The sequence below is a fragment of the Pristiophorus japonicus genome, chromosome 13 (assembly GCF_044704955.1).
Source record: "Pristiophorus japonicus isolate sPriJap1 chromosome 13, sPriJap1.hap1, whole genome shotgun sequence".
NCBI lineage: Eukaryota > Metazoa > Chordata > Chondrichthyes > Pristiophoridae > Pristiophorus > Pristiophorus japonicus.
The window spans coordinates 163,884,784-163,897,494 of NC_091989.1; the positions used below are offsets into that span (position 1 = coordinate 163,884,784).

Sequence of the window (12,711 nt, forward strand, 5' to 3'; positions counted from 1 at the left end):
ATTCCTGTTCTGAGGAAAGTTGATCTCATCACAGATGCTGCCTGACCTACTGCAGTATTTTGCTTTTTGTTTACAGTATCGGGATGTTTCATATTCCACGGAAACTCCTCGTTTTATTTTGAGATAGCGTAGTTTACAGTGGTAGTTTTCGAGATTGGGAGGAAGGTGTCAGTTGGAGTATAAAGCGCAGGAGGTGCCCCTCACAACTTCCCTGGATGACAACTTGCTGATCTTGCTGTGTCCAGCAGGGGGAGACACACAACAGTGATGCACAAAGTGATTTTCGTAGACCAGGCAGCCCAACTAAGTATCATTGAAAACGATGAGAGAAAAACAAAGTCAAAGATGTCCCACTGGCATAATTATTAAATGAACAGTTCTAATTGTGAACATGCGATAATGAGCATGAATTTAAATTCTGTGGTTAATTTGTAGCATAAATCCCAGCATAACATTGCAGTGAAATCACAGGAATATTAATTCCTGCATCAAGAGAATGCTTGAACAAATTTCCACTGGCTTATAAAGAGAGGGACAAAAATCTGATGCCTGCAATGTCTTCTGGGGATCAGCCGTTGCTCAACTGGGGTGCAGGACTGGCACAACACCTGTTTACACATTTTTGGGGTTTTTCCTGAAATCACGTCAACCGATTGGGAGAACCCCCAAGAAATGTCTTGGAATGTGATTGTAATTACAGAACAGTGACAGTTAGCCTTATAATTTCTATGATGGGCTGCAGATCACACTAAGAGCTCATGGAGAATTCCCTTCCAGGTGTAATCATTCAAGGAGCAAGAATTAAACATTTCCAAGGGCATAAGTGGTTCACCCTAGAATCCTGAGATGTGTCACTCAAAGCCCAAAGTGTCTTGCAGCTGAATGCTGACCTGTCTGGACAGGAACCTTGTGATGGGAATTGTTCTTTGTCTGGTTATTTCACATTTGGCTCATTTAGAAACAAACCATGATGGTTAAAGTCTTCTTTGGGATGCCGTGTAACTGGAATGTGATCCTTTTCATTTTCTTAGAATTTTTTTCTCCTCTCCTCTCCCGTCAGGGTTAATTCCTCACAGATTTACAGACCTTTGGTGGTCTTTAGTACCTTATCTAAGTGGCCATGATTGATTTGCGGGCTGTAGACAGGGAATGTTGACAAACCTTTTAACTGTTGAGGGCAACTCAGCTGACCCCGATTCTGCTTTTTGCTGACTTCCACACATGTGCAATCCCAATCGGGGTCACAGCAGAGGGATCCTTAGCTGATTTTTTCCCTCCTAACACAGAATGCTGGACCCAATTATATAACATTCCTACAAAAGCAAAATACCGCACATGCTGGAAATCTGAAATAAAAACTGAAAATGCTGGAAACACCCAGCAGGTCAGGCAGCATCTGTGGAGAGAGAAACAGAGTTAATGTTTCAGGTTGATGACCTTTCGTCAAAACTGGAAAAGTTAGAGATGTAATAGATTTTAAGCAAGTGCAGGGGCAGGGAAAGGGGATGGGGAGGAAAGAACAAATGGGAAAGCAGGAGAGACTAAAAGTCAAAAGGGATGATGGTGCAAGGCAAAAGGAGATGGTAACGGGACAAAAGATGAGTCTAGATGAGATGTAAATGGGAATGGCAGAATCAACAACAGCTGCCATGTGAAAAAATAGGGTCAGAGGTTATGGTCTGAAATTGTTGAACTCGATGTTGAATCCAGAAGGCTGTAAATTAGCTGATCGAAAGATGAGGTGCTGTTCCTTGAGCTTACGTTGAGCTTCATTGGAATAGTGTAAGAGGCCGAAGACCGAGAGGTCAGAGTGGGAGTGGAGCAAGGAATTAAAGTGACAAGCGACCAGAAACTCGGGGTCACGCTTACGGACTGAACAGAGGTGTTCCGCAAAGCGATCACCCAATCTGTGTTTGGTCTCCCCAGTGTAGAGGAGACCACATCGTGAGCAGCAAATACAGTATTCTAAATACTATAAACATCCTTTCTGAGAACAGCTAGTGCAGTTTGGTGATCAAACTTGGGCCGATCTTGGTCTGCATGGCTCACTACTCTCTGGGACAGTTTGTGAGCCATCGGAGGAAGCTTTTGGGTTTTAATTTCCATTAGTCATTCCATTCACTGTGGTTTTATATCAAAATTCAAAAGCAGTGGCTTTAAAATGCACCCTCGCTTCAGATTCATTTTGCGTAAAGGTTAAATTGCTGTAATGTCTGTTCTTCATCTTCATTGTTTTTCAGTTTTTGACGTATCTGTTTTCAAAAGAAAATACAATCTGGGATACCAAGTATGATTCCATTTGTTCCCAGGATATGAACAACCCATTATCACATTACTGGATCTCATCTTCACATAACACGTAAGAAATTATCTCGTCCGTTTTTAGAGGACTTTTTCCATAAGTTCGAGACTAATGTGTTTTTTTAAAAGTTTTTTTGAGATGATGTTGCACCAGTTAATGAATGTCCTTCATTTCCTGTTCCCTGAAACTCTGAATGGGACTGCCAGTCACTTGGCAGCCTTTAACCGCATTGTCCGGGGAATGACTTGACTTTCAAACATGGCTGGACATGTTCGTTAAAATATAGTATGCAGTATAGAATCATAGAATGGTTACAGCACAGAAGGAGGTCATTCAGCCCATTGAGTCCGTGCCGGCTCTCTGCAAGAGCACTTCAGCTAGTTCCACCCCTCCCGCCCTTTCCCCGTAGCCCTGAACATTTTTTTCCTTCAGATGTTTATCCAATTCCCTTTTGAAGGCCATGGTTGAATCTGCCTCCACAACCCTTTCAAGTAGTGCATTCCAGATCCAAACCACTCGCTGCGTAAACATGTATTTTCCCCATGTTGCCTTTGGTTCTTCTGCCAATCACCTTAAATCTGTGTCCTCAGGTTCTCAACCCTTCTGCCAATGGGAACAGTTTCTCTCTATCTACTCTGTCCAGACCCCTCATGATTTTGAACACCTCTATCAAATTTCCCCTCAATCTTCTCTGCTCTAAGGAGAACAACCCCAGCTTCTCCAGTCTATCCATGTAATTGAAGTCCCTCGTCCTTGGAACCATCTTCATAAATCTTTTCTGCACCCTCTCTAAGGCCTTCATATCCATCCTAAAGTGCGATGCCCAGAACAGGACGCAATACTCTAGTTAAGGTTCATCATAACTTCCTTGCTTTCGTACTCTGTGCCTCTATTTATGAAGTCCAGGATCCCATTCGCTTTTTTAACCGCTTTCTCAACCTACCCTGCCACCTTCAACAATTTGTGAACATATATGCACCTAGGTCTCTCTGTTCCTGCACCCCCTTTAGGATTGTACCCTATAGTTTATATTGCCTCTTCTCATTCTTCGTACCAGAATGTTTTCGATAATACTCGAAATCATTGACATTGATTAACAATGATCACTTATCAATATTATTTGGAACATTTAATGTATGTTATTAGGGCTAGGGGGTTCGACTCTAATTAAAGTACTGAACTTTTTGAATCTGCAGATCATATTTGGTTTGAATGAGTTTCATTATCGTAAAATGCCGATCAGAAGTATGGCTCAGTTCACCAACTAAATCTTGTTCTTCTATTAATGAAGGATTGAGGAATGTTTGATATTGTTTCAGTCCTGCAGACACAAATCCCACACGCTCGCTGCTCAGGTTTCCCAGAGTCCTGCCATGAGCCGGCACAGGCTCAATGGGCCGAATGGCCTCCTTCCTTGCTGTAAATATTCTATGATTCTATCCTACATACCATATTTTAACCAACATGTCCATGTTACTTTTTCAGTCTCCTCTAACAACATTTTTAATAAAGATTAAAACCAATCGTATCAGAAAAACGGAAAACCTTATCAAGTGATCTTTCAGGTTGTATAAAGGGCTTTGGGCCCGAGTTTGGTGAAACCTAAGCTTCGCCCAAGTACTATCCATAGGACGGCTAAGATCCTGACGGTACTTTGGGCGGAAGTTTGGTGAAAAAATGTGGGGGAAACTGCCCGGTGGCAAAAATGGGCCTTGCACGCCGATTCTGGACGGCAGCGGGCGGTAGGTCCCATTCTGGGCGGCAAATGCAATCCTCGGCAAAGTACCACCAAAGGATAGAGTCGGGCGCAGGGAGGGGGGGAACGGCAAAATTAATATATTTACAAAACAATTAAAAAAAACTAACAGAAATCCTTCAGGGGATCCCATCGACCTAAATCCCTGCAAAAAAAATGCACAAATCTTTTCTTGCAGGTCTTCATACTTACCATTCAGGTAAGACCTGCCTCCATGCGGCAGTCTCTTCTCCTGGTGGAGCGGAGGACCGCCCGGACCAAACTGGGGATGAAGCGGGCGCTCCCCAGCGGGTCATCTCTCCCCACTGGTGTGAGGACCAGACCAAACTCGCTCGGAGGGGAGAGCACCCCAAAAAAACATCGAGACCATCGAGAAAACTAGACCAAACTCAGGCCCTTTGAATTATCGAATGTCACCACACAGAAACATGCCATTTTTCCATCAATTCTGCATTGTTGTTTTTCTCCATGTGAACTATCTAGTCTAATCCCATTCTCCTGCTCAAATTTTGTCAAATTCAACCTGATTTGGATGATTTAACGGTGATCAAGTGCCTTTCTATTCATACTGCAATATTATTAAATATTTAAAATAGTGTACGTGAATTCTTTTACTAAAGTAACTTGACTGTCACTGTTTTGGTCACAGGTACCTCACAGGAGATCAGGTTCGGAGTGATTCATCTACAGAAGCGTATGCTAGATGCCTGAGGATGGGATGTCGATGTATAGAATGTAAGCTGAATATATAGGAAAAGAAAACCAAGCCCTCTGCTTTTGTGCTCTCGGTCCATGTTAAATAGCCATAATAGATCTACCTCATCAATACATTCAATATTTTAAAGGTCTGAACCATTCCCTCCTCAACCTCCCTTCATACAAAGCTCACGTTTTAGAGTGGACTGGTTTCTGTGATATTTTATGGCATATACTCATTCTTTTATGATATTAATGTTGCATTTTCTTTTAAATGTTTTAGTGGATTGCTGGGATGGGCCAGATGGGAAACCAATTATTTATCACGGCTGGACACTTACTTCCAAAATCAAGTTTGACGATGTTGTTGACACCATTAAAGCTCACGCCTTTGTTTCATCAGAGTAAGTTCCAGCTGCTTATTTTACTCAGTGCTATAGCTGCCTGATCATAGTTGTCATTGCAGGCTGCATCAACCACTACATCAGGCATTCTTGCCATTCATCAAAATGAAAGGTCTGAACAATGGAACAATTCTCAGTTCTGATGAAGGGCATATATGTGTCGTTTTTTTCTTATTATTTACAGGTACTGACCGACCTGCAGTCTATTTCCAGCATTGCCTTTTTCTGTTTCAGAATTTCAACATTTACAATTTTTTTTAATTCAATGCATTTTCCAATAAGCGCTATGCCAGTCTACTTCCTCAGAATGCAACTGAATTCTGCTATAAGGTCTGCAGCTTTAAAAAAAAATGCTCTTGGGATGTGGGCAACGCTAACAAGTCGTCATTAATTGCCCATGCCTAGTTGCCGTGAGGGTACTCTCAGTACTGCACTGAAGTGTCAGCATAATTATGTGCTTAAGTACCTGGCGTGGGGCATGAACAGTTAACCATCTGACTTAGAAACAAGAGTGCTACCACTGAGCCAGGGCTGACACCTAGAAATGTACTGAATTACTGCAAAGTCATCTCCTTGCCACTCCCACCATATGTGGTAAATGAATGCTCTCCTCATGTATAGGTCTCCTCAAAACACTTCGCATTTCTCTGCATGGCTTTTGAAAAAATCTTTTCGAATGCGAATGTTCTGTTTTTTTTTAAAGTAATGGAATTTCACTGCTGCTTTCAAGTGTTTGATTTTACATCACTTGTCAGTAATTACAGTTCTTTTTGTGCTCATTAAGGAGACAGTTTAGTGCCAGTGTATTTCAGGCACCCTGGTGTCAACATCAAGCACTCCGAGTACAAGTAGGTGCGGAGAGAAACACTCTCTCTGTTACTCCAGTAACGTGCCTCAACCCCAACCTCGGACAGTAGGTCCCATTCTGGGCCGGTGCACTGGGTAATTTGCTCAGCTGGTCGCTAGGCAATTAGCTCAGCTGGTCACTGGGCAATTAGCTCAGCTGGTCGCTGAGCAGTTAGCTCAGCTGGTCGCTGGGCAATTAGCTCAGCTGGTGCTCTGGGCAATTGGCTCAGCTGGTGCTCTGGGCAATTGGCTCAGCTGGTCGCTGAGCAATTAGCTCAGCTGGTGCGCTGGGCAATTAGCTCAGCTGGTCGCTGGGCAATTAGCTCAGCTGGTCGCTGGGCAATTGGCTTAGCTGGTGCTCTGGGCAATTAGTTCAGCTGGTGCTCTGGGCAATTGGCTCAGCTGGTGCTCTGGGCAATTAGTTCAGCTGGTGCTCTGGGCAATTGGCTCAGCTGGTCGCTGGGCAATTAGCTCAGCTGGTGCTCTGGGCAATTAGTTCAGCTGGTGCTCTGGGCAATTAGCTCAGCTGGTCGCTGGGCAATTGGCTCAGCTGGTGCTCTGGGCAATTGGCTCAGCTGGTGCTCCAAGCAATTAGCTCAGCTGGTCGCTGGGCAATTAGCTCAGCTGGTGCTCTGGGCAATTAGTTCAGCTGGTGCTCTGGGCAATTGGCTCAGCTGGTGCTCCAAGCAATTAGCTCAGCTGGTCGCTGGGCAATTAGCTCAGCTGGTGCTTCAAGCAATTAGTTCAGCTGGTGCTCTGGGCAATTAGCTCAGCTGGTCGCTGGGCAATTAGCTCAGCTGGTGCTCTGGGCAATTAGTTCAGCTGGTGCTCTGGGCAATTGGCTCAGCTGGTCGCTGGGCAATTAGTTCAGCTCCTCATGCGCCAATGGGATATTTATTTTCAATTCCCTACACCAGTTATGCTTAGACCTGAATGACATTATCAGTTGGTGCCAAATTTGTGTTTGGGCCCATGTCCCCCACCCCTCCCCCTAGAAACTGGATTGAATTTTTCCTCCCGTCAGTCCGGTCTGAATTTGAAACCAGGTCCCAGAGGTGAAATGTCAGTGTCTAACGCACTGCACCACCCAGTTCACAATTACAATGGGCCGGAATTTGCGGTCGGATGCCTACCTCCGGAGTATGCCTCCGACCCAATTAAATAAATTTGCGCTTACCTTCAGGCTCCCAGGGTTCGGAGATGCTGTGCATACACTGACATCGAGACCGCAAAATCTGGGCCAATGTTCTTGTACTTAGCTCTGGGCTATTAGTTTGGCTGGTGCTCTGGTCAATTAGCTCAGCCGGTGTTCTGGGCAGTTAGTTCGGCTGGTTAGAGCGTGGTGCTAGTAATAGTAAGGTCGCGGGTTCAGTCCCTGTCCTGATGAGCTACGCTGTTCGCTGCTGCTTCCCCCAAAGGATTGCGAATATTTCTCCTCGGAGCAGAGAAGATTGAGAGGAGATTTGATTGAGGTGTTCAAAATCATGAGGGGTCTGGACAGAGTAGATAGGGAGAAACTGTTCCCATTGGTAGAAGTGTCGCGAACAAGAGGACACAGATTTAAGGTGATTGGCAGAAAGGCGACATGAGGAAAAACTTTTTTACGCAGCGAGTGGTTAGGATCTGGAATTCACTGCCTGAAAGGATGGTGGAGGTCAATTCAGTTGTGGCTTTCAAAAGGGAATTGGATAAGTACCTGAAGGAAAAAAAAATTCAGGGCTACACTGAAAGTGCGGGGAAGTGGGACTAACTGAAGTGCTCTTAGAGAGCTGGCATGGGCTCGACGGGCCGAATGGCCTCCTTTGCTATAACCATTCTATGATTCTATTTTCTTGAACTGATTTGATTAGCCATCAAATATATATCATTAAAAATATTTTATTGCAGTTACTCATTGCATACACGTCATACCATTCAGAGTATACATGGTACAGCGACTGTGGTACTAATTCTATCATTGACTTTCTAAGGTACCCACTCATACTTTCAATTGAAGAACATTGTGCAGTTGAGCAGCAGCGACATATGGCCACCAAGTTCAAGGAAGCTTTTGGGGCTATGCTTATTACCAAACCAATTGAAGCTAATGCAGAGCAGTTGCCATCCCCGGCACAGCTTACCTATAAAATTATTATTAAGGTGAGAATGTCACATTGGATTTGCCATTTTCAAATGATTTAAATGTATGTGCTACAGCACTGATATACAGGGGAAGTTAGAAGAAATGTTCTCATACACAAAAAAATATGGAAAACGTTACCACAAGTGGCCACTAAAGCTGAGTCAATCATAGTGTTTAAGAGGGAATTGAGTAAAAAAAATGGAGAAAGGTTTTACAGAGAAAGCAAGAAAATGGGATTAGGATAATAGCTTCAATGTGGAGCTGCCACCAGGTCAGACACAGTTGCCTGAAAGGCCTCCTTCTATGAATCTGATACTTTTGAGATTTAATTCTCACCTTGTAATAGACTGATACCGACCAATAAGTAACTGACGACTCTGAATCAAAGTCACATTTAATCTTTGACATTCTTTACTGAAGCTGACCATTTTATTTGAGTTATCTTCAAACTTCGGGCACTACAAGGGATGAACATTTTTTTCAAAAGCATATGAAAACCAGTGAAGATATGGTGTTAGATTGGGAGTTTACTCCAAGGAAATTTCTAGCCATTTTTCAGCTTTTAATTGATTATTCGTGCACAGATAAAACATCTATCCACAGAATGAAACATTTTTTAAATGTTTGTCTGTAATGTTGTAAGTTGTAATACTGTAATGCAGGAGTGAGCCTGCAATATGGCTGACTGGTCCATGCTGACTGCAAACCAGTCAGATCCCAAATTTGGTCTGTGCTAATCACGTGACACTGCAGCCCAAACAGATTCCACAAAGAATGTACAAGGCAGCCATGTTGGATGTTGCCCCTTTGCTGCAAAAAAATAATTAACGTTTTCAGCTCGTTGTTGTTACAACTGAGCTCCCAACTTTACTTTTTTTTGAAGCACGTGACCACGGCATACAAACAGAAAGTAAATCTGCATAGGAGCCAAACCAGAAAACCTGTGGAGTGGAGAGGAAGCATTTTGGACTAAAATTAGCAACAGTGAGAGAGAGGAAGGGAATAAGCTCAGAGTGGAAGTAAACGTGTTTATAGGTGGAGGAGGTATGGTGAGATAAAGAATGAAAGACTTGCATTTATATAGTGCCTTTCACGACCATCATATGTCCCTAACAGCTTTACAGCCAATGAAGTACTTCTTGAAGTGTAGTCACTGTTGTTGCACAATTTGCGTACAGCAAGCCCCCACAAACAGCAATGTGATAATGACCAGATAAGCTGTTTTTAGCGATGTTGATTGAGGGATAAATATTGGCCAGGACACCAGGGATAACTGCCCTGCTCTTCTTCAAAATAGTGCCATGGGATCTATTACATGGGAGTCAGAGGAAATGTATTAGCATGGATAGAGAATTGGCTAGCTAACAGAAAGCAGAGAGTCGGGATAAATGGGTCCTTTTCGGGTTGGAAATCGGTGGTTAGTGGTGTGCCACAGGGATCGGTGCTGGGACCACAACTGTTTACAATATACATAGATGACCTGGAAGAGGGGACGGAGTGTAGTGTAACAAAATTTGCAGATGACACAAAGATTAGTGGGAAAGCGGGTTGTGTAGAAGACACAGAGAGGCTGCAAAGAGATTTAGATAGGTTAAGCGAATGGGCTAAGGTTTGGCAGATGGAATACAATGTCGGAAAATGTCAGGTCATCCACCTTGGAAAAAAAAACAGTAAAAGGGAATATTATTTGAATGGGGAGAAATTACAACATGCTGCGGTGCAGAGGGACCTGGGGGTCCTTGTGCATGAATCCAAAAAAGTTAGTTTGCAGGTGCAGCAGGTAATCAGGAAGGCGAATGGAATGTTGGCCTTCATTGCGAGAGGGACGGAGTACAAAAGCAGGGAGGTCCTGCTGCAACTGTACAGGGTATTGGTAAGCCCGCACCTGGAGTACTGCGTGCAGTTTTGGTCACCTTACTTAAGGAAGGATATACTAGCTTTGGAGGGGGTACAGAGACGATTCACTAGGCTGATTCCGGAGATGAGGGGGTTAACTTATGATGATAGATTGAGTAGACTGGGAATTTACTCGTTGGAGTTCAGAAGAATGAGGGGTGATCTTATATAAACATTTAAAATAATGAAAGGGATAGACAAGATAGAGGCAGAGAGGTTGTTTCCACTGGTCGAGGAGACTAGAACTAGGGGGCACAGCCTCAAAATACAGGGGAGCCACTTTAAAACCGAGTTGAGAAGGAATTTCTTCTCCCAGAGGGTTGTGAATCTGTGGAATTCTATGCCCAAGGAAGCAGTTGAGGCTAGCTCATTGAATGTATTCAAGTCACAGATAGATAGATTTTTAACCAATAAGAGAATTAAGGGATAAGGGGAGCAGGCGGGTAAGTGGAGCTGAGTCCACGGCCAGATCAGCCATGATCTTGTTGAATGGCGGAGCAGGCTCGAGGGGCTAGGTGGCCTACTCCTGTTCCTAATTCTTATGTTCTTATGTACATCCACCTGTGAGGGCAGACAGAACCTCGATTTAACGTCTCATCCAAAAGACGGCTCCTCCGGCAGTGCAGCGCTCCCTCAGCAGTGCACTGGAGTGTCGGCCTAGTTTCTGTGTTTAAGTGTCTGGAGTGGGACTTGAACCCACAACCTTCTGGCTGAGTGCCACCCGCTGAGCCACAGCTGATACACATATAGTAGGTTTTCCACTTCCAATCATGGTGCACTGAACACTCCTTCAGTAGTGGCCGAATAAAGTGTGAACATCACGGAGAAATCGGGCAGTATATGTTTGCTTATTTTAATTTGCCGCATTATTCCTGTAATTTTCTTCATTTATTTTTGATTCCATGCACCATTCTGTAGTAGTGAGGCAACCTACTAAAAGTTAATAAGGCCTAGAAATTGTTGTAATGTGTGTTGTAACTATTTATTGAATTGTCATTTGGCTATTATTCTGAAATGTCTGCCACTGTTTCAGCACAAAAAATTGGATTCTCAGCAAGAGAATAGTACTTCCACCATCTACACCTCTTGCAAGGAACTGGAAAAGAAATCTGGATTTCTCTACCTGCTGGATCCAATTGATCTGGTAAAACCACAAGCATCACAATTTATTTATAACAGGTCTTTGTGTTTTGTAGTGGATTTATAGCTAACGTTTTCAAAAATAAAGTTAGCAAAGATGCATTGAAATACTAATATGACTGAAAGATACTAAATCAGAGATGCGTTACTATTGACCAAGTAGCTCTGTGAGGATCCCTCTCAAAAGCAATGTTCTTAATAGTTCATGAAATTAGCAAACTGCTATGATTTGAATATAGCAGCTGATCTGAGGCCAATTCGAAATGACTCGAAATGAATGAGCTTGTACAATGTCTGTGCTTCTGTCCCTTGTGTTTTGCCCCAGGGCAGGTCAGAACGCAAACCTCACACATGAGATTCTTGAGCCGCTTACGAGAGAATAGTAGCTGAGGTGGTTTTCCGTTGCTTTCCTCACATAAGATGTGTATCTATCCCAAAATGTTCTGCACAAAACAAGACCTTTCTTAATAGAATTGTGCAGTGTTCTTAGAATGCATCACTAGCTTCGGATCTCAGTACCCTTTTAAAATATCAAATGCATGAAAGGTTAGGTGCTACGTGACATTTGCTCTGTATTATTGGCATTGTATAATTGTCTGTAATTTAACCAATGTTTGATTTCTTTCTGCAGATGTGGTATAAGCACTACTGTGTCATAGTAGATGGCAAGCTTTATTTTGCAGATCCAAGTGATGATGATAATGAATTTGCTCGAACGACATCCCAGGTATTGTTCCGTTTAATCTGCTTCATCCTTTGCTCCTTTCCTTCCTCTCTTCTCTTGTCCGTTCCTCTCCTCCCGGCACAGGCTTCCACCAGGTTTCATTTCTGTTGGCTTTTTCATGCTTTCAATATGTAATCAAGCAATAAAAATGCCATCAACAACTTTGGCACCGATAGTTTATTCCTCGTCTTACCGCCCCCCCTATCTCTCCAACTGACATGTCTACACAATGGCCCTGATTGGGGGCGGTAACCTTCTCGGGCCAGGACTTCCTGCACCCGGCCTGGACGTCCCGCCCCTGACGCAGAATTGGGCCGTACCCCCTCAAACGAAGCGGAGTGCTATCTCCGGCACTCCGCTTCCTTGGAGGGGCGCTCCCGGGGCAGCAACACGGGGCTGAGTCAAGCATGGCAAGGAGGAGGCCAGCACTACGTGGAGCAGTACAATGCCCCTCCTCTTTATTTAAAGGGGAGGGCCGCTGCGCACTCTGCAGGCCCTTTGGTGGCCGCCACTGGGCCAATAGGGACGCGATCGACCGGGCCAACAGCCCGTCACGCAAAACGAAGTGCTGGGCTGCATGGTTGCGGCCCGGTCAATACAAGGGCCGCCATAGTCACCAGTCGGCCACGCCAGCCTTGTGCCCCGCAGGGCAATTTCTCCTGCAGGGTGCAAAGGGGTTGGCGTGGGGCAGTGAGGGCTCGGCGCGCACGGTGATCATGTGATCGCCGGTTGCACGCTGGCCGGGGTGCTGATCACGGCGCGCAGCGATGCCGGGACAATTTCCCCGGAGGCCCACCCCTGGCGAAAATGCCCTAGGGTGGTAAA

The 12,711-nt window shown here is 44.3% G+C and overlaps 1 protein-coding gene across 1 annotated transcript in view; it reads left to right on the top strand.

Moving 5' to 3' along the window:
* Positions 1-12,711, top strand: part of plcg2 (phospholipase C, gamma 2) — a 219,184-nt gene that overhangs the window by 162,934 nt on the left and 43,539 nt on the right. The window contains exons 10-15 of the mRNA XM_070897010.1: positions 2,241-2,359; positions 4,708-4,793; positions 5,038-5,158; positions 7,975-8,143; positions 11,056-11,166; positions 11,794-11,889. Of these exons, the coding sequence (XP_070753111.1) occupies positions 2,241-2,359; positions 4,708-4,793; positions 5,038-5,158; positions 7,975-8,143; positions 11,056-11,166; positions 11,794-11,889 (702 nt within the window). The remainder of the gene's footprint in view (positions 1-2,240; positions 2,360-4,707; positions 4,794-5,037; positions 5,159-7,974; positions 8,144-11,055; positions 11,167-11,793; positions 11,890-12,711) is intronic.